The sequence below is a fragment of the Pelodiscus sinensis genome, chromosome 17 (genome assembly GCF_052426305.1).
Source record: "Pelodiscus sinensis isolate ZL-2025 chromosome 17, ASM5242630v1, whole genome shotgun sequence".
Lineage (NCBI taxonomy): Eukaryota > Metazoa > Chordata > Testudines > Trionychidae > Pelodiscus > Pelodiscus sinensis.
Window position 1 is genome coordinate 34,967,793 of NC_143068.1, and position 26,113 is coordinate 34,993,905.

The 26,113-nt window shown below is 58.1% G+C and overlaps 1 protein-coding gene across 1 annotated transcript; it reads left to right on the plus strand.

The window, feature by feature from the left end:
* The first annotated feature begins 237 nt into the window (after window positions 1–237).
* Window positions 238–25,114, plus strand: LOC142818883 (uncharacterized). Its single transcript, XM_089769814.1, has 8 exons — window positions 238–346; window positions 8,782–9,094; window positions 14,751–14,855; window positions 16,582–16,722; window positions 17,995–18,079; window positions 20,270–20,333; window positions 21,209–21,294; window positions 24,773–25,114. The coding sequence occupies exons 1-8, from the start codon at window positions 238–240 to the stop codon at window positions 24,803–24,805; spliced, it is 936 nt and encodes a 311-aa protein (XP_089625940.1). The 3' UTR covers window positions 24,806–25,114.
* Window positions 25,115–26,113: the final 999 nt, after the last annotated feature.

The following is a 26,113-nucleotide window of genomic DNA, read 5'->3' on the forward strand; positions in this document are numbered from 1 at the left end:
GAGAGGTGGCTCCTGCTGACTCTAGGCCAGCTGGGAATTCTTCCACGTCTGAGGACCCCCCGGCCACACCACACAAGCAGGGGCGAGGCTCAGCCTCACCATCTCTAGAGCGTGCCCCCAGCTCCTTGCCGTTCTAGAACATATCCTGCGTCTCAGCTCTGTCCGGCTGGCTCTCTGGGCTCTGATTTGGGCCTGTCCCCTTCCCAGGCAGGAGCCGTGACCCGCCTTGGGGCGAAGATGTCGAAGGTCCACAGCCTGCTCCTCTTCTGCGCTCTGCTGAGCCTGCCTCCCGGCTCCCAGGGCTACCGGCCGGCGCAAATGATCCGGCAGAAGGCTTCGGGGAAGGGTGAGTGGAAAACGTCCCGTTCGCTCCACAAACTGCCCTCCGGGTTGCCTTCCTGCCCCCCCCTCCCCGGGACCGTTCGCCGGCACTACCATTTGCTGGCTCGTGTCAAGCAGCGATAGGATCAGGCTGGGCCCGTGTGGCCCTCGGATCAGGGCCCTGCTCACTCTCCCTCTATAATGCTCCCCCGCTGGCCGCCATAGCGCAGAGCGTTTGCCTGCACCAGCCCACGCCCTTCCAGAGCTCCCCACGGGCGCCCACGGAGGCAGAATGGGGGCAGAGGCGGTGCATGGCCCTGGTGGTCCTGCATGCGGCGCCCCAGGGGCGACGTTGCCATGGAGACTGGGGAGCCGAGTGGGAAGGTCCCAGTGAAACATTTTCGCCTCAGATTTTGCTAGTTCCTCGAAATGAAAACGCTCCCCTGAGACGTCTCGGTTCTGACAAAGCTCAGAGGGAATCCAGGGCAGTCCCAGCCCGCCTGGCTTCCTGCCCGCCTGGGGGAAGCTGCAGGCCGGTCCGTAGCTTCCCGGCGTTCCTGGCAGATTGCGTGTGCGTCGGGAACGCCGCGGCTCCACTCCCCGGCACAGCTAGACTCATCATTTGGGGGTTCCCCCTGGGACTGGTGTGAAGCCAGAGCTCAGACCCGCGCAGTCCCCCGCCGCGTGGGACGGCCTTTCCCGGCCCAGCTCTGGCCAGGAGCCGAAGGGCTGGGCACACAGACCTCCCAGGGCCCGGCTCCTCAAAGCTCTTTCGGCCCCCCAGATGCAGGGAGTCAGAAGAGGCCACACGCCCTGCCCGGTTCTGCCAGGAAGTGAGCCCCAGAAGTGAGCGCTGGGCGGGCTGCCGGGCCGTGGGCTCCTCCAGCAGCGGCGGGACCCCCCCCACCCCTATGCTGATAGGGGGTGTCAGGAGCTGGGCACTGCTCAGCAAGAGAGAGGGGCAGCGGGCCACTCTGAAAAGGGCCCGGTGCCTGAGGGCAGGGCTGTGGGAAGCCCTAGGGCAGGGGGAGGCGGACGGACCGCCCTGCCCCCCGCCCGGCTCACCAGGCCCGTCACTGACATACCTCCCGATCCTTCCAGCCTTTCTGGACGTGGGGGCCCGCGCGCTCCGTGGGCAGAGTCTGGTGGATGTGCAGCTCAGCGGTGGCCCTCGAGTGCGGCGCCCGGGCGCTGGAGGCCCAGCCGGGGCGGGAAGGCAGCTATCGCTCCTGGGCGCCCTGCTCTCCATGGTGGGAAGGCTCTTAGGGGGGCAGGGAGCAGAGAATTTGCCCAACGGGCAGGGGGCGGGAGCCAGGCCTTCCCTAGCGGGCCTCCTGGGGGTGCAGGCAGAGGCAGGGGCCAGACCGATATTGGGGGCAGAAGGCAGCAGGGCAGATCAGAGTGTCCTCGGGGCAGGGCTTGGCTCACACGCCCGAGGCCCACGTCGGCCCTTGCTGACATGGCTGCTTGGGGGACACAGGCGGGGGACGCGACCTTTCCCTGGGGAAACGCTTGGAGGGGGAAGGAGAGGAGCAGGAGCCCCTGCAGTTGGGGCTGGGGGGCTCCTTGTGGCGGGAGAAGATGCACTTGCACCTCAGGGTGCCTTAGAAGGGGCAGAAGGAGTCACTCTTCTGGGAAACACGCTCAGTGCAGGAGCAGGGATCCCTGTAGCTGTAGATACCCTGAGTGGGGAAGCAGGGATCCCTGTAGCTGTAGATACCCTGAGTGGGGAAGCAGGGATCCCTGTAGCTGTAGATACCCTGAGTGGGGGAGCAGGGGTCCCTATAGCTATAGATGCACTGAGTGGGGGAGCAGGGGTCCCTGTAGCTATAGATACTCTGAGTGGGGGAACAGGGGCTCCTATAGTAGAAGACACATTGAGTGGGGGAGCAGGGGTCCCTATTGTAAAAGAAAACCTCGGTGGGGGAGCAGGGGTCCCTATAGTAGAAGGTACTCTGAGTGGGGGAACAGGGGCTCCTATAGTAGAAGACACGCTGAGTGGGGGAGCAGGGGTCCCTATAGCTGTAGATATACTGAGTGGGGGAACAGGGGTCCCTATGGCTGTAGATACACTGAGTGGGGGAATAGATGTCCCTATAGTAAAAGACATGCTCAGTGGGGGAGCAGGGGTCCCTATAACTGTAGATTCACTGAGTGCGGGAGCAGGGGTCCCTATAGCTGTAGATATACTGAGTGGGGGAACAGGGGTCCCTATTGTAAAAGACAAGCTCGGTGGAGGAGCAGGGGTCCCTATAGTAGAAGGTACTCTGAGTGTTGGAACAGGAGTCCCTGTAGTAAAAGACACTCTGAGTGGGGGATCAGGGGTCCCTATAGCTGTGGATAGGCTGAGTGGGGGAACAGGGATCCCTATAGCTGTAGATAGGCTGAGTGGGGAAACAGGGATCCCTATAGCTGCAGAAGACACCCTGAGTGGCGGAGCAAGGGTCCCTATAGTAGAAGACACCCTGAGTGGGGGAGCAGGGGTCCCTATAGTAGAAGAAACGTTGAGTGGGGGATCAGGCGTCCCTATAGCTGTAGATACACTGAGTGTGGGAACAGAAGTCCCTGTAGTAGAAGACATGCTGAGTGGGGGAGCAGGGGTCCCTATAGTAGAAGATACTCTGAGTGGCAGAACAGAGGTCCCTATAGCTATAGATACTCTGAGTCGGGAAGCAGGGGTCACTATAGTAGAAGACACGCTGAGTGGCGGAGTAGAGGTCCCCATAGTAGAAGACACGTTGAGTGGGGGAGCAGGGATCCCTGCAGTACAAGACACGTTGAGTGGTGGAGCAGGGGTCCCTATAGTAGAAGACACGTTGAGTGGTGGAGCAGGGGTCCCTATAGTAGAAGACACGTTGAGTGGTGGAGCAGGGGTCCCTATAGTAGAAGACACGTTGAGTGGTGGAGCAGGGGTCCCCGTAGCTGTGGATACACTGAGTGGCAGAATAGGGGTCCCTATAGTAGAGGACACACTCAGTGGGGGAGCAGAGGTCCCTATAGCTGTAGATACACTGAGTGCGGTAACAGGGGTCTCTATAGTAGAAGACATGCTGAGTGGGGGAGCAGAGATCCCTATAGTAGAAGATACTCTGAGAGGGGAAACTGGGGTCCCTATAGCTGTAAATACACTGAGTGGGGGAACAGGGGTCCCTGTAGCGGGAGATACGCTCAGTGTGGGAGCAGGTGTCCCTGTAGTGGGAGATATGCTCAGTGGGGGAACAGAGGTCCCTATAGTGGGAGATATGCTCAGTGGGGGAACAGAGGTCCCTATAGTGGGAGATTTGCTCAGTGCGGGAACAGGGGTCCCTATAGTGGGAGAAACATTCAGTGGGGGAGCATGGGTCCCTATAGTAAAAGATACTCTGAGTGAGGGAACAGGGGTCCCTATAGCGGAAGATACGCTCAGTGGGGGAGCAGGGGTCCCAATAGCGGGAATTATGCCCAGTGGGGGAGCAGGGGTCCCAATAGCGCGAGTTACGCTCAGTGGGGGAACAGAGGTCCATATAGCGGGAGATATGCTCAGTGGTGGAGCAGGGGTCCCTATAGAAGAAGATACTCTGAGTGGGGGAGCAGGGGTCCCTATAGTGGGAGATACGTTCAGTGTGGGCGCAGGTGTCCCTGTAGCGGGAGATTCGCTCAGTGGGGGAGCAGGGGTCCCCGTAGTGGGGGAGACACTCGGTGGGGGAACAGGGGTCCCTATAGCGGGAGATTCGCTTAGTGGGGGAGCAGGTGTCCCTCTAACGGGAGATACGCTCAGTGGGGGAGCAGGGATCCCTATAGTAGAAGATACTCGGAGTGGGAGTACAGGGGTCCCTATAGCGGGAGATATGCTCAGTGTGGAAGCAGGTGTCCCTGTAGCGGGAGATTCGCTCAGTGGGGGAGCAGGGGTCCCTATAGCGGGAGATACGCTCAGTGGGGGAACAGGGGTGCCTATAGCGGGAGATACGCTCAGTGTGGGCGCAGGTGTCCCTGTAGCAGGAGATACGCTCAGTGGGGGAACAGGGGTCCCTATAGTGGGAGTTACGCTCAGTGGGGGAGCAGGGGTCCCTATAGCGGGAGATACTCTCAGTGGGGGAGCAGGGGTCCCTATAGTGGGAGTTATGCTCAGTGGGGGAGCAGGGGTCCCTATAGCGGGAGATACGCTCAGTGGGGGAGCAGGTGTCCCTATAGCGGGAGTTACGCTCAGTGGGGGAGCAGGGGTCCCTATAGCGGGAGATACGCTCAGTGGGGGAGCAGGGGTCCCTATAGCGGGAGTTACGCTCAGTGGGGGAGCAGGGATCCCTATAATAGGAAATACTCTGAGTGGGGGAGCAGGGGTCCCTATAGCGGGAGTTACGCTCAGTGGGGGAGCAGGGGTCCCTATAGCGGGAGTTACGCTCAGTGGAGGAGCAGGGGTCCCTATAGCAGGAGTTACGCTCAGTGGGGGAGCAGGGGTCCCTATAGCGGGAGATACGCTCAGTGGGGGAACAGGGGTCCCTATAGCGGGAGATACGCTCAGTGTGGGCGCAGGTGTCCCTGTAGCAGGAGATACGCTCAGTGGGGGAGCAGGGGTCCCTATAGCGGGAGATACGCTCAGTGGGGGAACAGGTGTCCCTGTAGCGGGAGATTCGCTCAGTGGGGGAGCAGGGGTCCCTATAGCGGGAGATACGCTCAGTGTGGGCGCAGGTGTCCCTGTAGCAGGAGATACGCTCAGTGGGGGAGCAGGGGTCCCTATAGCGGGAGATACGCTCAGTGTGGGTGCAGGGGTCCCTATAGCGGGAGTTACGCTCAGTGGGGGAGCAGGGGTCCCTATAACAGGAGTTACGCTCAGTGGGGGAGCAGGGGTCCCTATAGCGGGAGATACGCTCAGTGGGGGAACAGGGGTCCCTATAGCGGGAGATACGCTCAGTGGGGGAGCAGGGGTCCCTATAGCGGGAGTTACGCTCAGTGGGGGAGCATGGGTCCCTATAGCAGGAGATATGCTCAGTGGGGGAGCAGGGGTCCCTATAGCGGGAGTTACGCTCAGTGGGGGAACAGGGGTCCCTATAGCGGGAGTTACGCTCAGTGGGGGAGCAGGGGTCCCTATAGCGGGAGTTACGCTCAGTGGGGGAGCAGGGGTCCCTATAGTGGGAGATACGCTCAGTGGGGGAGCAGGGGTCCCTATAGCGGGAGATACGCTCAGTGTGGGCGCAGGTGTCCCTGTAGCGGGAGATACGCTCAGTGGGGGAACAGGGGTCCCTATAGCGGGAGATATACTCAGTGTGGGCGCAGATGTCCCTGTAGCAGGAGATACGCTCAGTGGGGGAGCAGGGGTCCCTATAGCGGGAGATACGCTCAGTGGGGGAGCAGGGGTCCCTATAGCGGGAGATATGCTCAGTGGGGGAGCAGGGGTCCCTATAGCGGGAGATATGCTCAGTGTGGGCGCAGATGTCCCTGTAGCGGGAGATACGCTCAGTGGGGGAACAGGGGTCCCTATAGCGGGAGATACGCTCAGTGGGGGAGCAGGGGTCCCTATAGCGGGAGATACGCTCAGTGGGGGAGCAGGGGTCCCTGCAGTGGGAGATACGCTCAGTGTGGGCGCAGGTGTCCCTGTAGCAGGAGATACGCTCAGTGGGGGAGCAGGGGTCCCTATAGCGGGAGATACGCTCAGTGGGGGAGCAGGGGTCCCTATAGTGGGAGATACGCTCAGTGGGGGATCAGGGGTCCCTATAGCGGGAGTTACGCTCAGTGGGGGAGCAGGGGTCCCTATAGCGGGAGTTATGCTCAGTGGGGGAACAGAGGTCCCTATAGTGGGAGTTACGCTCAGCGGGGGAGCAGGGGTCCCTATAGCGGGAGATACGCTCAGTGGGGGAGCAGGGGTCCCTATAGCGGGAGATACGCTCAGTGGGGGAGCAGGGGTCCCTATAGCGGGAGATACGCTCAGTGGGGGAGCAGGGGTCCCTATAGCGGGAGTTACGCTCAGTGGGGGAGCAGGGGTCCCTATAGCGGGAGATACGCTCAGTGGGGAAGCAGGGGTCCCTATAGCGGGAGATACGCTCAGTGGGAGAGCAGGGGTCCCTATAGCGGGAGATACGCTCAGTGGGGGAGCAGGGGTCCCTATAGCGGGAGTTACGCTCAGTGGGGGAGCAGGGGTCCCTATAGCGGGAGATACGCTCAGTGGGGGAACAGGGGTCCCTATAGCGGGAGATATGCTCAGTGTGGGCGCAGATGTCCCTGCAGCGGGAGATATGCTTAGTGGGGGATCAGGGGTCCCTATAGCGGGAGATACGCTCAGTGGGGGAACAGGTGTCCCTGTAGCGGGAGATTCGCTCAGTGGGGGAGCAGGGGTCCCTATAGCGGGAGATACGCTCAGTGTGGGCGCAGGTGTCCCTGTAGCAGGAGATACGCTCAGTGGGAGAGCAGGGGTCCCTATAGCGGGAGATATGCTCAGTGTGGGTGCAGGGGTCCCTATAGAGGGAGTTACGCTCAGTGGGGGAACAGGGGTCCCTATAGCGGGAGATACGCTCAGTGGGGGAGCAGGGGTCCCTATAGCGGGAGTTACGCTCAGTGGGGGAGCAGGGGTCCCTATAGCGGGAGATACGCTCAGTGGGGGAGCAGGGGTCCCTATAGCGGGAGATACGCTCAGTGGGGGAGCAGGGGTCCCTATAGCGGGAGTTACGCTCAGTGGGGGAGCAGGGGTCCCTATAGTGGGAGATACGCTCAGTGGGGGAGCAGGGGTCCCTATAGCGGGAGATACGCTCAGTGGGGGAACAGGTGTCCCTGTAGCGGGAGATTCGCTCAGTGGGGGAGCAGGGGTCCCTGTAGCGGGAGATATACTCAGTGTGGGCGCAGATGTCCCTGTAGCAGGAGATATGCTCAGTGGGGGAACAGGGGTCCCTATAGCGGGAGATACGCTCAGTGGGGGAGCAGAGGTCCCTATAGCGGGAGATACGCTCAGTGGGGGAGCAGGGGTCCCTATAGCGGGAGATATGCTCAGTGTGGGCGCAGATGTCCCTGTAGCGGGAGATACGCTCAGTGGGGGAACAGGGGTCCCTATAGCGGGAGATACGCTCAGCGGGGGAACAGGGGTCCCTATAGCGGGAGATACGCTCAGTGGGGGAGCAGGGGTCCCTATAGCGGGAGATACGCTCAGTGGGGGAGCAGGGGTCCCTATAGCGGGAGATACGCTCAGCGGGGGAGCAGGGGTCCCTATAGCGGGAGATACGCTCAGTGGGGGAGCAGGGGTCCCTATAGCGGGAGATACGCTCAGTGGGGGAGCAGGGGTCCCTATAGCGGGAGATACGCTCAGTGGGGGAGCAGGGGTCCCTATAGCGGGAGTTACGCTCAGTGGGGGAGCAGGGGTCCCTATAGCGGGAGATACGCTCATTGGGGGAGCAGGGGTCCCTATAGCGGGAGATACGCTCAGTGGGGGAGCAGGGGTCCCTATAGCGGGAGTTACGCTCAGTGGGGGAGCAGGGGTCCCTATAGCGGGAGATACGCTCAGTGGGGGAGCAGGGGTCCCTATAGCGGGAGTTACGCTCAGTGGGGGAGCAGGGGTCCCTATAGTGGGAGATACGCTCAGTGGGGGAACAGGGGTCCCTATAGCGGGAGATACGCTCAGTGGGGGAGCAGGGGTCCCTATAGCGGGAGATACGCTCAGTGTGGGCGCAGATGTCCCTGTAGCAGGAGATACGCTCAGTGGGGGAACAGGGGTCCTTATAGCGGGAGATACGCTCAGTGGGGGAGCAGGGGTCCCTATAGCGGGAGTTACGCTCAGTGGGGGAGCAGGGGTCCCTATAGCGGGAGTTACGCTCAGTGGGGGAGCAGGGGTCCCTATAGCGGGAGATATGCTCAGTGTGGGCGCAGGTGTCCCTGTAGCAGGAGATACGCTCAGTGGGGGAACAGGGGTCCCTATAGCGGGAGATACGCTCAGTGGGGGAACAGGGGTCCCTATAGCGGGAGATACGCTCAGTGGGGGAGCAGGTGTCCCTGTAGCGGGAGATACGCTCAGTGGGGGAACAGGGGTCCCTATAGCGGGAGATTCGCTCAGTGGGGGAGCAGGGGTCCCTGTAGCAGGAGATACGCTCAGTGGGGGAACAGGGGTCCCTATAGCGGGAGATACGCTCAGTGGGGGAGCAGGGGTCCCTATAGCGGGAGTTACGCTCAGTGGGGGAGAAGGTGTCCCTATAGCGGGAGATACGCTCAGTGGGGGAACAGGGGTCCCTATAGCGGCAGTTACGCTCAGTGGGGGAGCAGGGGTCCCTGCAGCGGGAGATACGCTCAGTGGGGGAGCAGGGGTCCCTATAGCGGGAGATACGCTCAGTGGGGGAACAGGGGTCCCTATAGCGGCAGTTACGCTTAGTGGGGGAGCAGGGGTCCCTGCAGCGGGAGATACGCTCAGTGGGGGAGCAGGGGTCCCTGTAGCAGGAGATTCGCTCAGTGGGGGAGAAGGCGTCCCTATAGCGGGAGATACGCTCAGTGGGGGAACAGGGGTCCCTATAGCGGGAGTTACGCTCAGTGGGGGAGCAGTGGTCCCTATAGCGGGAGATACGCTCAGTGGGGGAGCAGGGGTCCCTATAGCGGGAGATACGCTCAGTAGGGGAACTGGGGTCCCTATAGCGGGAGATACGCTCAGTGGGGGAGCCGGCGGTGTCGGTGGAGCCGGAGAAGATCTGTCTGTCTCCGGAGAGTCACTTATCGGGAGTCTGGTGAGCGCTTCCCTCCCCCCTGGAGACCTCGTTGGGACGGGACGGACCCCTCTGGGCGACTCCGGCAGCGCTGGCCTGCTGGGCATCGAGCTGAGTCCTGGTCTCAGGTGAGTTTATCCCAAACTGATGCTGTTTTCTTTCTGAAAAATGACTCGGATGAAATTCCGGAAGGGGACTGCGGCCTGTCCCCGGAGCCTGCCCAGGGCAGAATGGGCCAGGGCTGCCTCGGACGGCATCCGGCAGGGGATAACGGAGGGGGTGTAGTGTATCGCCCCCCCAAACGCGCGTCCCTGGGGCAACGGTGCTGCCAACGACGGGAACGGCCTCTGGGCAGTTTTAGCAGGGCGGGTGTAAGCCAGTCCCAGACGTAATTCTTGTGCTGTGCTTAGCGCTGTGCAGACCAGGCCCAGAGTCCTGGGTCCAGTGTGGGCACCTCGCTTCGGGCCAGTGCAGAGCAGCTGCAGAAAGTCCAGAGGGGAGTAACAAAAATGGCTAACGGCCTAGACAACATGAGCTACCAGGTGAGGTCGAAACAAGGGCGCCGTCTGGGAAGAAAAGACAGGGTGGGGGAGGGCGCATAGACAACAGGGGTCGAGTACCTCGAAGATCCGTACAAAGAGGAGGGTGATAAATTGGTCTCCTCTGCACTGAGGCTAGGGCAAGAGGCAATGGGCTGGAATGACAGGGAGGGCATGGGACCGGCTGGATCCCAGAGGTCCGTTTGAGACTGCCACCTCATGGGCTGATCGTGCCACAGAGCCCCCTTCCTGCCCTCTGGGGTGCCCCACCACCCTGTCCTGCTAGGCCATGGCAGCAGGGTAATCCAGACACTGACCCAGCTCAGCTCCAGTTGGTTTTGAGATTTGAGAGCACCCAAGTGCACAGCCCAATGGGACCAGCCCCCCCCCCAAAAAAATCCGTCTGACTGTGTCGAAGTTTGACACAAAGCAAGTTCCCAAAAACGTTTGTTCTCTTTATTAATGACAGAGACAGTGTGTCCAGACTACACCTCTCTGGCGATAGAGAGATGCAGATTAGGCACATTGAAATTGCTAATGAAGCTGGGATTTAAATATCCCGTGTCTCATTAGCATAAACATGGCCGCCACTTTTTTTCAAAACTGAGCTTGTTCGGAAAAAGAAAAAGGCAGACTAGATGCAGATTTGTCAAAAGTAAAGCCTTTTTCAACAGATCCTGTAAACCTCATTCTTTGAGGAACACAGGATCTGTCGAAAAAGGCTTTATTTTCGACAGATCCGCATCTAGACTGCCGTTTTTTTCAAAAAAGCTCAGTTTCGAAAAAACAGTGGCGGCCATTTTTATACTAATGAGGCATGGGATATTTAAATCCCTGCTTCATTGGCAATTTCGATGTGCTTGATTTGCATCCCTCTGTCGACAGACGGATGCAGTCTAGATATAGCCAGAGAGATGCACAGCTGTTGCTCCCCCTAAGTAACAATTATTTACACGGGGTTGGATAATTAAAAAAAAAAAGTGCTCTATTAAGTATAAAATAATAGGATTTAAGCGATTGTAAGGAAAACAGACAGATCAAAGTAAGTTACTAATTAAAATAAAACCAAACTTGCCGGCTAAGCTCAATACACTCTGAGAAGTTGTTACAAATCATGTTTCTCACCCTGGTGCTTATTCCTGGTACAGTTCTTCACAAGTCAGAGCTGGTCTCTTTCTCTGACATGGGCGCAGCCGTGCATTCTTTTCTTTTGCTGGTGTTCTTGGGTATCCTCTTAGAGGGGTGGTGGCAGCTAAGGACACTCTTTGTTTGCTACCCATCCCTTGCATAGAATTTCCCCAGGTCGGGAATTCTTTGTCCCATCCTCCCCAGCCCAGTGGAAACATTTAAGATGGATTCCAGCACCAAGAGGCATGGTCACAAGTCTTAGTAGGACCATCCACAGTTTAGGCTCACAGGAAAAACAAAACCATTTACAGAACATTGCTTTGAGCACTGGGCCATTAAGTTCCTTAAGTACCACTAATAACTTTCAGTTCATCTTTCTAACTTCACCCTCAAGAAAGATACAAGCACTCAGGTTTAGATTGGACATTAGGAAAATCTTCCCAACTGTCAGGCTGATTAAGCAAAGGAACAAATTACCTAGGGGGGTTGTGGACTCTTGTTCCCTGTAGATTTTTAAGAACACCACTCAGGGATGGTCTAGCACAGGGCTACCCAACTTTGAAACCCCCAGGGGCCACAGTGATACTCACAGCACATGCCGAGGGCCACAACTTAAGTGTGGTTGCATGTACATGCAAATACATATGCAAATATATGCAAATAGATTTTCACACTGACCGGTATGAATACAAAGATGAAGGCAAGACTACACAACACGCAGACCCCATTTAAGTCATTGTTGATATTAATAGAATGCAATAGTTACCCGATGTTCACCCGTATGGCAGTGCTTTTGCTGAGCAATGACAGCCCAGGGATTTCACTACTAAAACGCATCTCACCAGACGACCATTCTGTTGACTTGCCATTGGGGAGCGTGTTCCCAGCGGAGGCCGTGTTCAAAGGGCCCCACCCGTGGGCCACGTGTTGCGTAGCCCTGCTCTAGACGGCTCCAGATCAGTGGTGGGCTACCTGCAGGCCCAGGGCCTCGTGCAGCCCGTCGGGGTTCTGTGTGTGGCCTGTTACCAGATTTGCCCAAAACTCTGGGGTATGCTCATTTATCAGGGTTACCCTTATGGGACTGGGGGAAGGTTAACAGTTCTATCAGTGTGCTGTTGGTGCTTACTTGGGCTCTCATATGGAGCTGAATTCTCCCTGCTGCCAATTCCCCCTCCCACTGGAGCTCTCCTGCAGGAACTAGGTTCCTCAGGACGGGGTTCTTACCACCTTAGCAACACACACAGACACTCACACCCACTAATCAGAGCACGTCTGAGAGGACTGGGTACTCAGCACTCACAAGCTGACCCCCTCATATGTCCCTGGACTCAGCTGGCTGGGTTTCACAGCAATGCCACACTGCACCCTCATGTGCCTTTGGACTCCGTGGGCTGGATTAAACAGCACTTTAAGCTGCCATCCTCATAAGCCCCCAGGTTCAGCACCCCTTATCCCCACTTTCACACCACAGTCATTCACAGGTAAACCACACGATGAGCAAACCCCACAGGATTTTGGGCACTACAGGGATCTTTTGCTTGGGTACAAGAAGCGTTGTTGCAGAGCGAATGGGGAAGCCAAAACAACACCCCTTAAGGAAGAGTGAGCAAAAGAGAAAGAAAGAGAGAGAAGCAACCAGCTTAACAATGAAAGTGATTTATTTCTGAGTAGTGAATAGATATCAAACAGTTACAATATTAAATCTAACAATTACAATATTAAATCTAAATTGAAGCTGCTTACAAATGTTAGGTAACCATATAATAGTTTACACAGGGCAGGGTCAGGAGGCTATGCTTAGAGAGATAGTTGAGAGAGAGAGAAAGAGAGAGAGAGAGAGAGAGACCTCACCACTCCACGGAGCTTGCACTGATCGGGGTTCCCAGATGATGATGGTAGCCGGGGGTCCAGAGGGCAGGAGAAAAGCAGGACAGAGCCCCCAGCACAATCAGACAGGAGATGAAGAAGTCTCAATGGAACTGATGCAGTTTAAGTCCAGGTATCAGAACAGTTTTCTTGGGACAAGGATAGGAGTTTTTATAGGGATAGTTCAAAGAGAAAGAGGAGAGACAATAGAGACTGATCACACCTGGTTATGGGTGATGTTCCTTGAACGAGCTCACAATGCAACTAGGCAGTTTCAGTATTTTGGATGTCAATAGGATCGTTACTAGAATTGGTCTGATAATGACTAATTTGGGTGTGAGCAGGCCTAGGTTCATTAGCATCTGGAGCAGGGATTTCCCATCAGGCAGTGCTTCTCTGCTTTCGGTGTCCCATAGTTCAGTGCGGTTCCTGCCTTGGAAGAGCTGCTCTCCATTCTGTATGCTAATGAGATGTCCCTCTGTTCCATCCTTAATGTAAATGAGGCTGGGGTGTTTCCTTAATTGTATCACCCTTGTCTGAAGCAGTTTAGGTGTGTCTTCCCCTGCCTTTTCTTTGCTTTGTCTTTGATTCTAGCAGAGGCCTGAGGGAGGGGAATGGTTTTCCATGAGTGTCACTCCCTGACTCCCCAAGAGCACAAGGCTGACAGGTGACCATGTTCTGGTTCCCCAATAATCACAGAGCTGGTGGGTAACAGGCCCACAAGGCATTTTGTAAGACTGAGTCTGCCTCAGGGCAGGGCACTGGCCCAGATGACCTACTGAGGCCCCCTTCTAGGCCAGCATTCCTATCATATTAGGACAAATGATTTCCCTGGGCTGGTGGGGAAGCGCTGGGCTGGGTTCCCGAGGGAGGGGGTGGAATCTCCATCCCTAAAGGTGTTTAAGTCTCGGCTTGACCAAGTCCTGGCTGGGCTGATTGAGTTGGGGTTGGTCCTGCTTTGGGCCGGGGGCTGGACTGATGACTTCTGAAGTCTCTTCCAGCCCTGGGGTTTTATGGGCCTATGATGCAGGAAGCCAGCAGGGAAACATGGCAGAGTGGTTCTAATGCGATCAGAGAGCAGGCGCGTGCCCCCGAGGGTTACAGTCCCATGAGGAATTCCAAGCCTAATTCTCCTCTCACTGTCACTCCGCTTGCACCAGTACAAATCCATAGGCTGGATTGTGCTCTCCCTCGCATCACTTTTACACTAGTGTAAACCCACAGAATGTATTCGCACTGCGCCTCTGGATTCGCCCAGGTGTGAGTGAGGGGGGACTCGGGCACAGTGGTTTTCACCAGGGGACCACGCTGCGCCTTGTACACGTTAGCGAGACCTCACCGTGAGAACAAGAGCTGTTGCCTCATTTTGCAGAGCCAGGCCAGGACTGTGGGGCTGAAATGGCTTCCCCAAGGTTCCCACAAGAAAGTACAATCCCCAAATTCTGATCCCAGTCTGCTCTACCCACTAGATCACGCTGCCCACGACACACTAGATGTTAGAAACACACCAAGGGCATGTCCACGTTACTGAATTATTTCAACAAAACTAAATTTGAAATCATTCCTGAAATAACACAACGGAACTCGCGTGTCCACACGACCAGGAAGCCTCGAAATGAGCCCGAGGCAGGCTCCGTTAGTGTGGAGGCTCCGTTAATGCAGGCTCCCTTGCCCTAGAGCCCCAGGAGGCATTGGGAAGAAGTTACTTCGAATGACTCTGGGGAGCTGTTATTTCAAAATACAGGTGGCCCCCGACTTGTGCCGCAATTGGTTCCCAGGGAAGTATCGCAAGTCGGGGGCGTTGTAACATGAACCCTCATTTACAATAGGCGCTGTGCGGCATCGTAAATGCTGGCTGAGGACGTAAGTTGGGGGGTTTTGGCCCCTTCCGCACTTGTAAGTGGGGGGGTTGTAACTTGGGGGTTTCCTGTAGTGACACCGGAGCAGCCACACAACCGCTATTTCGAACTAGCTGGTTTGAAATTAGCATTACTCCCCGAGGAGAGCCGGAGTGCAGATTTCGAAATAACCAGCCTGTTACTTCTAGCTAACGGGCGTGGTTGTGTGGACGCTCCACTTATGTCAAAAGAAGGGGGGCTATTCCGAAATAACTCCCCGGTGCAGACCAGGGCTAGCTGTCCCATTTGTCATGTAAAGAACTAAAAGCAGAAAGGGATTTGCGGGTTTGAAATGTCTCTGCTGCCCCTGCTGGCCACGCGTTTCTGCTCATTAGCTCTGGTGTCATTGGCAGACTTAGAATCCAGGATGTCACGGCCCTGAACGTCACCCTGGACGTTGTATCGAACAGCGCGGTGGAAATCACCTTAACGCTGAGGCTGCAGCTTGTACTCGAGAGGTGAGCAAACATTTGGCTTGTTCTTTCGATGTTCCTTCGCGGAAAGAGGCCAGAACGGAGCCGGATTGGCTACGGATCGATGCCTCTCTGCAAACATTGCGCCTGCTGCATGTCATAGGTACCAACTGATCGCTGAGTGAAACGCAGCTGCACTGATGGCTCTTGGGCCGCTGCCCGGCAGCCAGCCACAAGGCGCCTGTTTACAACAGCAAGAGCTGGGCATAAAATGCCCCACTAGTGTGGGAAACGGTGACCCAGGCACATGGACGCAGGTTTCCAGCCAGCGATGGGCTGAAGGCCCCAACGTGCAACGAGCCAATGTTTTCGGGCAGACCCCTGTGGCGTCTCACCAGGAGGGAGCCGAGGGTTTGCCGTTCTCTGCTGCGGCCCCGGAAATCGGAACTGTCCCCAAAGGAGCCATTTCTGGAAATGCAGCAGCAACGGAGACAGGCCGATGGATCCCTGCTGAGGGCCGGGGTCCGCATTGCTGGAGTCACAGCAGAGAGCAGGGAGGGGAAACCAGGTTATTGATACAGTTTCTTCGGAAGGAGTCCCAGGGCTGGACTTGACTCCTGAGGGCTCTGCCCGCCCTGGGACTCCAGGATTCTAGGACACCCCGGAGGTGACTGGCATCCTCCCCATAAGGGCATTCGACCCGGTGGCACCTAGTCACGAATGAAGCTGCCCAGGCTGATGTATCCTCCCTAGCAAGTGCCCAGGGAGGGCAAGTGCCACTGCTGTTGACTTCTGCCCCTCAGGCCACGGGGGTGGGTGCCACGTAGCCACGTGCTGGACGCTGGGCGCCGGATTCCTGTCGATGCAGGTCGTTGGGCGCGAGCCTACCGACAATTAGGCCCGTTTGCTCCAGGCTGGCTTTGTGAGGTGGAGGGGCAGGCCAGGTGGGCACCTGCCCCCCCGTTACCTGTCACTGCCCAGCACTCGCACGTCGCGCCCATTGAATTCTCGCGCTGCTTTGCCCATCGTGGGTCTGAGGGGCTTTGGGGAACGGTTCTTGTGGGACCGTGCCGGGGTTCTGGTCACTTGGGGAAAGACCCAGGGTGGCAAGTCTCAGGGCCACTGACTTGGGCTCACGCTATGGGGCTGAAAATAGCCACATGCTCTTTGGGGCTGGAGCCAGGCTCTGAACCCCCCCCACATCGCTGTGGGAACAGCTGCCAGCAACTTCTTGTAGCGCTGTAGAGCCAGCCCCAGTGAGCGGAGGGGGAACTCTCCGGCTGGCTGCTGAGGGGCTATCTGTGCCTGGCGCCCTGGCGGGAGGTGCAGTGTCCGGGGGCAAGCCCTGGCGGGGACGGAAGTGCAGCGTTTTCCTTTGGACTCGCACTTCGGGGGGTTGGGGACGGAGCCCGGTTCCCGAGCCTGGTTGTGCCGCTTCCAGGCCAGCGGGGCTCCAGCTGTTTTTCTCCTGACCCAGTTGAAGGAAATCGTCGATGCCGTGACCCGCCGTCACGTGACTGGAGTGCGGGCTCCGGGGTGGGGCTGGGGATGGAGCTTTGGGGTGCCTTAGCCCCTCCCACCGCTCATCTGAACCCCCTGCAGCCACGAGCCCCAGCACCCGACACCCCACCCCAGTGCTGGGTTGCAACCCCTGGTTTGCAAACCGCTGGGCGAGGCCACGACCCCGCAGTCCCCTTTGGGAAGCGCCAGTTTGCAAGCCGTGGGGAGCCCAGGCGTTAGCTGTTCGCTTACCCCACGTGTGTTTCTTTAGCCCCCTTGAGCCCCTAGGAGAAATAATGGGAATGGAAGTGCACAAGAACATCGCCCTTGCAGTCGGAATGGGAGACTCCAGCCTTGTCCTCGAGGGCTGCAAAGTCCCTCTCGGCTACACGGACCTCAGAGTTCTTATAGCGTAAGTAGCAGCCCCGGTGTGGACTTCCACAGCACCGCCCTGTGAACAGCGGGTGTCTCGCATGCACGTCAGGCGCCTTCCCCGCTGGCTACTGAGGGGGAAATCTCGCTCCCCTGGGGTACAGAGCCCCCAGAAGGGTCTGAGGCCGGAGGTCAAATCAGTGAGGCAGGAGAGAAACCTAGAAGGAAAAACTTTATGATGCATGCATGCAGGCTGTCACACCAAGAGTGAAGCAGCATCCCTGGCAGACAGATTCAGGGATCCTTTATACAGTATGTTCAGACAGTTCAGTTGTTGATTGTTCTTCTTTAACATATCAAAGTCTCAGCAGAAGTACTCTGAGACTTCTGTTCACCCCAGGAGTGCTAGAAGTAAGTTTTTACAGAACAAAGCCACATGAGAACCTGAGTGAGGAGTCTACAAGGCAAACTGTGACAAAGATAAGGGTTTACATGACAAATTGTGACCGACTAGGAGTATCCATGAACTTGAGATAGGAGGCATTGGAAGGGTCTTGATTAGCGTTAATTTGATTTCTCTCTGTTACAGGGAGAGAGGTCTGGAAAACTTTTAACCCTTACAGCAGTTTTCTTTCAGAGAGTTTTGATTTCTGCACAGTTCCCCCTTTGACACAATTGGAGTTATTTGATTATTTCTCCCACACTACCCCGAGCCCCAAACATGGCACGAATGAAGGTTCTCATGCTTGAGGAGGGTTTGATTTTATTCAGTATTTCACCGCATAGTCAAATATTATAATAGTCAACCTGTCACCCTCGTGTGCACATGGCAAACTAAAGGAAGTTTTTCTTCATGCCGCGCACGGTCAACCTGGGGAACTCCTCGCCAGAGGATGTTGTGAAGATCAGGACTTTAAAGGGGTTCAAAAAAGAGCTAGATAAATTCATGGGGGCTAGGTCCATCAATGGCTGTTAGTCAGGATGGGCAGGGATGGTGTCCCTCGCCTCTGTTAGTCGGAGGCTGGGAATGGGTGACAGAGGAGGGATCACTGGATGATTCCCTGTTCTCGTCACTCTCCGGCATTGGCCACGGTGGGCAGACAGGACGCTGGGCTGGATGGACCTTTGGTCTGACCCAGTCTGGCCGCTCCTATGAGTGTCAGTCGCAGGCTCAATGCCTTGCCGGGCTTGAAACCCTGCCCCAGCCGCTGCTCATGGCTTCAGCACCAACACCTCTCTCCTGTTCCGTGCCTCGGAGCTCCACGGCTGAAGCAGCTCCCGCTATTAACCGTTGAACCTTTCACCTGCGCAGACCATCCCCGCCCCTGGAGAATGAGCTCTTGACCCTTGTCACGCGCGCACTGGACACAACCCTTCCTCAGAGCCTGCAGAAGATCGTAAGTGGAAGAGTTTATTGGGGGTTGTTCAAACTGCAGGGGCGGTGAGGGGCCTTTCAGCTGGGTCTCGCGGGCGCTGACTGCAGAGGGCAAGCTGGCAGGGAGCAGAGAGCTTGAGGGTTTGGCTCTTTGAACCCCTTGGCTACGTCTAGACTGGCATGATTTTCCACGAATGCTTTTAACGGAAAAGTTTTCTGTTAAAAGCATTTGTGGAAAAGAGCATCTAGATTGGCACGGACACTTTTCTGCAAAATCACTTTTTGCGGAACAGCGTCCATGCCAATCGAGACGCGCTTTTCCGCAAAAAAGCCCCGGTCGCCATTTTCGGGATCGGGGCTTTTTTTGCGCAAAACAAATCTGACTTTTGCCCGAACGGGAGCAGCTTAGCATTTCCGCAAGAAGCACTGATTTCAGACAGTAGGAAGTCAGTGTTCTTACAGAAATTCCAGCAGCCAGTGTAGACAGCCGGCAAGTTTGCCAGTCTAGACACAGCCTGAGAAAAACTGGTCCATGTGGAGGTTTTGACCATCCAAGAAGTGTTGTGACATCGGCCGTGTTCATGAGCTCTCCGCTAGTTTGACATGGCGTCTCCAGGGACCAGCAGATTTCAGGAGACAGCTGCAGTTCTCCAGAACACACACCGACCCGTCCGGGCAAAGGTGCCAGATTGCAGGTGCATGATGCCAGGGCCAGGTGTGAGCTGGGTCGACGTGTCTGTGACGCTTACATCTTGAATACTGGCCACTTGCCCCATGCAGCAGCGGTGTGCCAGTCTTGTCCCGGAGGCAGGCTACCCTACTCCACGTCTGGGGTGTGTCTAGTCTACAGGGTTTTGTCAACAAAAGTGGACTTCAGTCGACAAAACTATACCTGCATCTACACTACTGCCAAGATCTGTCGACAAAACTATACCTGCATCTACACTACTGCCAAGATCTGTCGATGTCGACCAAACTCGGCAGTTTTGTTGATGGCGGTAAACCTCATTCTACGAGGAATAACGCCCTTTGTCGCCAGCGCTCTGTCCTCAGAAGGCGTTATTGCATCGACACTGTCCTTTGCGTCTACACTCATGTCGACAAAGGGGCTTGCTTTGTCGACAGAGCTGGCTGTAGTCTAGATGCTCTTTGTCGACAGAAGCTTTGTAGACAAAGCCTCTGTCGACAAAAGCCTGTGGTCTAGATGTACGCCTGGATCCTAATACCACCCCCTTGGCCAAAAACCCGAAGCGAGCTGCAGGGTAGGAGCAGGGTCCCTGCACACTGGGTGCTTGGGCAGACTCAGGAGCGATTCCCATGCCACCCGGCGGATGAGCAGAGTGCCTGCAGCTATGTGTGTGTTTCTCTTGGTGGTGCACATTTGCACAGGCCTTGGTGCATACACACATTTATTCCGCACATGGATGGAAAGATTAGGGTGGGAGGGGCTTCCCAGAAGGAAGTGCAGCAGAACCCCCAAAGTGGAACCGCAAACCTCACGCCAGTGGCTGGAACCTACAAAAGCGGGGTACTGAGAAGAGGCTCGTTCTGACGTCCCGGCTTTACGGCAGAGCTGGTCGTTGGGCTATGATGCCTCGTATTGCATTAGCCTACGAGGGCAGGCAGCCTGCACCAGGCCTGTGCTGGCGTGTCCCAAGCGGCACCCCACAGCAGGCCTGCACGCAGGAATTTGGGGGGGAGGGGGCCTGAGCCATGGGAGGGGCTGGTGGCTGCCTTGCTTCCAGCCTTGCTCAGTGCAGGGGGGAATCAGCCCCAGCTTTCCCCCGGCTGGCCGGAGCACAGGGCTGGGGGGCTGGGGGGCTGGGGCAAGGGGCTGCCCCAGCCTCCTGCTTCCTTATGGGCGGGTGCATCGCATGGGGCCTGCACAGAAATCACTGAGGTGGCAACATTTACTCCGGAAAAGCCGAGGAGCCAGCTGGCCGCCCCCCGGGCTGTGGGTGTGCCAGGCCCGTGAAACCGGAGCTGGAAAACACCGAGCAAAGGCGCTGCGGCCGTCTGCCGGGTCGCTGCCCTCCCGGAGGCTCCCTCGCTCTGGGCTGTGATCCTTCTCGCTCCGTCCCGGGATTAGACCCCGCGGCTGTAGAACCCAGAGCAATATCACAAACCTCCCCCCACCCCGTGTCGTGTCCTCACTAGCGGCCTGGCCCCAGGACTCACTAGCCGTGGTGATGGGTGTGTGATTGTGTTCCAGCTCTGCCCAGTGCTAGGTGCCGTCGTGTCCAGCTTGGGGGGAACCTCATTCGGCACCGCCAGACGTAAGTTCCTTCTGTGATTCCACCTCTCCACCCCGTCCACCTCCACACGGGCGGGCGGGTTTTACTCAGCGGCCCCCAGGCCCTGACACGGGAACGGTTCTAATTTACCATCCACGGGCGCCAGCGGCGCCACCGAGGCAGAGTCCCTCGTCTCCCCCTGCCCGCAGGAGCCGGGCAAGGGGAACGGGCCCAAACTGGCAGCAACATGGCTCAGAGGTGGGATCGATCGAGTGAGGACTCTAGCCTGGGGCTGGAGACCTGGGGGGGTCTGTTCCCTGCTCTGCTACAGATTTCTTGTGGGGTCTTGAGCAAATCACTAAGGTGCTCCGTGCCTCAGTTTCCCCCTGTAACACGAGGAGAATAGCCCTGCGGTACCTTGCAGGGGGGTTGTGACAACAATGCACTAAGGAGGGTGAGGTGCCCCGATGCCATGGTGATGGGCCAGGGTAGCGCCCAAGAGACCCTTAGCCCCGGCTCTAACTGTGGCTCCCCGAATGGAGAGGGACGCTCAGGTGCCACAGCGTCGCCTGCCCTCTCTGGGTGCGCAGTGCTGGCTGGGACAGTGACTCCTGCAGGACGGTGGCTGGTTGTGGAATTTAGAGCTTCTCGGAGTTACTCGGGGGGCATTTACCGCCCCTCCCCCTTCTGGGGGAGATGGTACCAGGGCCTGCAGTGCAAAACCCTTCCATGGGTCAGACTTCGAGGGGGGGTGCAAAACCCTTCCATGGGTCAGTCTCTCAGTCCCCTTCCTCAGTTCCCTGCTGAGGTCCCTGCCAGCCTGCCCCGGAGCTTCCACTGTCTCCCTCCTCTGAGACCCTCTGCTGCCCGGCCTCGTGGCCACGCGCCCCTCTCACGCGCGTCCTGTGTCTCTGCAGCCGCGGCGTCCCCCCCGGGAGCAAACAGCCCGGATTCCGTCTTCCCAGTGTCGTTCCGTCCCGCCGCTGTGGTGCTGGAATTGAGCGTAAGTGCTTCCGCCTGGCCGGGGTGGGCGTCCAAAGACGGGTGGGCCCCTCTGAGCGCGGGGCTCCGAGGGGGGGGTTGGACTCTCACGGGGCTCCCGGGCACAGAAGGAATCAGCTGATTACGGAGGGGTAGATCCCGGGCCCGGCTGAAGTCAGAGCTGCACAGTGTCCGGCTCTTGGGTCGGGAGACAGAGCATCTGGGGACCAAGAGCTGCCATCAGTGGCTGTGCTGTCCCTCGGAGGCTGGGCTGGGTGCAGCAGGGGCTGGCTCCCATGCAGACACCGGAGGGTATTTCCTGACCCAGGTGAGTCGTGCCCGGGTGCTGGGCGGTGCAGCCTTGTGCCCTACGGCTTGGAGGCAGAGACGTCCCAGGACTAGCAACGTCTCAGCTGCCACTACCCTCGGCGGGTCACTTTCCAAAGCCTGAGGACTTGCCCTCCGGTTCTTTGAGTTTTCTCACCCACCCCAGTGGGCGTGGGCGCAGGCAGACCCGCGAAGGAGCCGCGCCGCTCTCGGAGCGCGTCCGTGGTTCTGGGAGCCGGGGAGAGGCCTCCCGCCAAGTGAGTGTCTCACTAGGCAAGAAATTGCTCCAAACTCGCCATGTGTGTAGCAAATACAGCGCCCCTCAAGGGCCTCCTAGCCGTAAAATACTGCCCCTCTTAGAATCCGAGAGCCATAGAAGAGCAGGACTGGCAGAGCCCTCAGGAGTCATCGCGGCCAATCCCTGCCCAAGGCAGGACCAACCCAACTCAACCATCCCAGCCAGGGCTTGGTCAAGCTGGGACTTAAACACCTCTAGGGATGGAGATCCCACCCCAAGAGGGGAGGTCTAGTACCACGTCTTCCTGCCCCTCCAGTTTGGGGCTGGGCCCCCGCACGCACTGACCCGCTGGAGGAGGGCCGGGCTGGGGGCGGAGAGGCAGGGAGGGGGTTCCAGCTGGCGGGCGGAGGAGGAGCAGGCGAGTCGAAGGATGACAGGGAGCGGACGGGGACTAAATTGGCGCCCCCCTAGCGTGGTGCCCTGGGGCAACTGCTCTCCCCCCACCGCCCCGCTCGCAATGCCGCTGGACCCAGGTGGGGAAACAAGAGAGTCATGTGAGCCAGGGGGCGCATGGAAAGGGCCTTGGGAGATCCCAACCCGGGAGGCTGGCCAGCGGCCGTGGGGAGCAGGGGGCTGTAGGCGGTTAGAAACCTTTTGCTCTGGTTTTGGAGCCGTTTGCGACAGCGAGGCGCCCAGCACGGGGGTCAGTGGCGAGGGGAGAGCCCTGGAGACGTCCGTGAGGAGCAGGCCGCTGCGGCCTGGGTGCTGCGGAGGCCACCTTAGGGCTGGCTCCGGGGTGGTGTGTCTGGCGGCGTGGGGCAAAGCGCCCTGCCCAGAAAGCCACACAGCACGCTCGCTTCCCGCCCACACGCTCTCGTCTCTTCCACAGGCGCAGGCTTAGTGACCAAACCCTGCCTCTGCGTCCCCAACCCGGCGCCGAGGTGAGTGCTTTCGTGTGCGGCCGGCGCACTCTGCCCTGAGCTCGTGGCGCTGCCTCGACTTCCCCCGTCCCTGCTCTGGGAACACGGAGCCTTTCCCAGCCATGGTTGGCCGCTGGCGCCTCTGTGAAGCAAAGCGGCTGGGCCCCCGGGAGGACGGGCGGAGCTGGAACCCGGGCGGAGGCTTTGCGGGGGGGACGCCGAAGCGGGGCCGACTGGAGAGTTGCTGACAGGGTGGTTCCAGGACGAGCACCCGCAGGCTGATGCGGTCGGTGTCCTGAGCAAAGGATGGGATGGTCTAGGTGGTGCTGGGTCCTGCCGTGGGGGCAGGGGACTGGACTCGACCTCTCGAGGGCCTGTCCGGTCCTAGTGTTCTAGGATTCTACTGCAGCAAGAGAGCGTGGCGGGAATCCATGGATATTGGCACCCTATAGAGCAACATAGGGTGGGCTGGTGGAGCCCAGCTATCGATCCCTGAATCTGTTATTGACTCCCTGGACCGGTCCCCGGGAGGACAGACAGGCGCAGCCTAGCAGCCGTACCAGCCTGACACGCTGCCCAGGTTCAGGGTGACACCGTGAAAGACACAACAAGGACTGATCTCAACACCTCGCCGTGTGCGGCTGCTGCCAGTCGTTCAGTTCCATCTGTGGGCCTGGGCGCATGGTCAGCCCCTGGGCTGGAAAACAGCCCGGCGGGGACGGACGTGCCTGGTTGCATGCAATCCTCAGATCACGGCTTCCTTCCAGGTGCCAGGCCGAGGGGGACAGAGACACAATAGAACCAGCGCTCTGCAGCTGGTGCAGAAATGAAACCCGGCTGTGTTAATCCCGGCTAAGCTAGCTCCAGGGGGCCCGTTGCCAATTGCAGAAGGCAGTAGCGTTGGCCAAGCTGATTTCCCCTCTCCGGGGAGGCGTTTCAATGTTCACGTGTAACATTCACATTCGCAGCCTTATTGTACTTTTTCATAATGAAAACAAAAATTGCCAACACCCATATCTGACTTGTCCCATCCCACATGGTGTTTGCCATGGATAATACAGGCCCAGTCGTCAAGAAGTGAAGGGTTTGGAACCGCTGCCAGCTGAACAGAGATTAAAAAGAGCAGGGCTTTTCAGCTTGGAAAAAAGGAGACTAAATATAGAGAGGGGGGATAGGATAGAGGGCTATAAAATCATGACAGGTGTGGAGAAAGGGAATAAGGAAAAGTTATTAGGAAGCAGGTTTAAAATGAACAAAAGGATGTTGTTCTTCACACAGCGCACTGTCAACCTGTGGAACTCCTCGCCAGAGGATGTTGTGAACACCAAGGCTGTGTCTACATTGGCATGATTTTGCACAAAAACATGCCTGTCTACACCGGCGGGGAGTTCTTGCGCAAGAACACTGATGCTCTAATGTGTGAAATCAGGGCTTCTTGTGCAAGATCTATGATGCTTCTGCTCAGGAATAAGCCCTTTTGTGCAACTGTTCTTGCACAAGAGGCCAGTGTAGACAGGCAACATGAATTTCTTGCGCAAGAAAGCCCAATGGCTAAAATGGCCATCGGAGCTTTCTTGAGCAAGAGAGCATCTACTCTGGCACGGATGCTTTTGCACAAAAGCACATGCCAGTGCAGACGCTCTCTTGCGCTAATACTTGAACGCAAAAGCTCTTGCGCTAAAAGTATTTGCACAAAATCTTGCAAGTGTAGACGTAACCCCGGGGCTTTAACAGGGTTCAAGAAAGAGCTGGATAAATTCACAGAGGTTAGGCCCATCCATGGCTATTAGCCAGGATGGGCAGGGATGGTGTCTCTGGTCTCTGTTTGTCAGAGGCTGGGAATAGGTGACGGGAGGAATCACATGATGATTCCCTGTTCTCTTCACCTGGTGCTGGCCACTGTGGGCAGACAGGACACTGGGCCAGCTGGACCTTTGGGCTGACCCAGCCTGGCCGCTCTGATGTTCTTAAGTCTCCGGCATGGGAAGTGATGGGGCTTGTTCCTTGTTTTATAGGTCGCTCCCCCGCTGTTTGTCCCGCCAGTCTGAGACCCAGGCACGTCTGGACAGGGCCGCGCTGTGTTTCTCCTTTTGCTTTCGCACTGACTTGAGCCTTTCGCGCTTCCCAAACGTGCGGCAGCCATGCGCGCGGAACGAGATTTCCTGAAACCAAACAGGCTCTTTATCTCTGGCAGCGCAGGCCCAACGCGATCGGGAATTGTAACGGCAGCGCCTACGAACCGTCCAACTCGTTGCTCCTGAGCCGAACCCGGCGTGGACGAGTCGTATTTCTCCTTCAATAAAGAGTCCAGCCCCACCGCGGGCGTCGTTACAGTCCCTGGCGTGTCCCAAACGCCTCCGTCCTCTAATCAGGGCCTGAATGGAAACGCCACATCACAGCTCCCCAGCCGGCCGCGCTCGGGGCTCAGCGCCACCTCTGGGTGCTCACGGCCTTTCCGGGCCCACATTCCCGGCTCGTGCCCAGAGAACAAGGCAAGGGCCTTTGAGCCGCGCGTGTCCAGGGCTTCGCAGCTCTGCCCCTCAGCGCCTGGACGCCGGCACGTCTATCCCTGCTGCAGGCGAGGCCGGGACTGCACGAAGGGAGGCCAGGTGCCGGATTCGGAGCCCACTGACCCCAGCAGGGCAGAGACCCAGCAGCCCTGTCGGCGTCTGTGCTGGTCCGGGTGGCTGATGGACGGGCCGAAGCAGGTCCCGTGTGCGGCCGCGGGGCAAACAGCAGCACCAGCAGGCTGTTTAGAAACCCTGTGTGCCAGTCGGGTGAAAGCAACGGCCCTGTCTGACCAGTTCTGTTGTGACGCAACCCCCGGGGGGGCTGAGATAGGGCAGGACCTGTACGAAATGTAAGTGCGGGATGAGGTGTTGGGGACTCAGAACAGGCCTCGGGGAGGGGTGTAGATGTCAGAGCAGGGGCCCCCTGCTCTACAGGGCACCATGGGGAAGTGACCAAGGCCAGGCCTCCAGGGTGGTTCCACCTGGTCGGAGAGGGGCAGCCCTGCAAGCCCCTCCTGCCCCTCTGCGCCCCCTCGGGCAGGCCTTCCCCTGCTCCGGCATCCTCCCGCCAGCCCCACCATGGCCCAGCAGGGCTCTGCTCCCACCCTCATCCCTGGCCTCAGCTCCATGCCTGGCCTCATTCCTGTCTCCAGCGCCAGCCCCCTTATCACTGTCCGCCTCCCCCCCCACGCCTCCCCCAGAGTCACAGCTCCGAGGGGCAGGGCACGGACAGAGGCGTGGGGAGCGTGACGCTCAGAAGCCAGGGGGCCTCTGAGCTAGCCCCTTGCCATTCCCCACCAGCGCTTCAGCCACCTCGTGCGTAGGCGCCCGGTGAGGTCGTTTTGG

What these genes read in the sequence shown, in the direction of transcription:
- LOC142818883 (XM_089769814.1), top strand. Translation starts at nt 238, where the DNA reads ATGTCGAAGGTCCACAGCCTGCTCCTCTTCTGCGCTCTGCTGAGCCTG. An exon ending in CTGCAGCTTGTACTCGAGAG is followed by an intron (nt 14,856 to 16,581) that starts GTGAGCAAACAT and finishes GTGTTTCTTTAG; the next exon opens with CCCCCTTGAGCCCCTAGGAG. An exon ending in CTGTGGTGCTGGAATTGAGC is followed by an intron (nt 21,295 to 24,772) that starts GTAAGTGCTTCC and finishes CTTGTTTTATAG; the next exon opens with GTCGCTCCCCCGCTGTTTGT.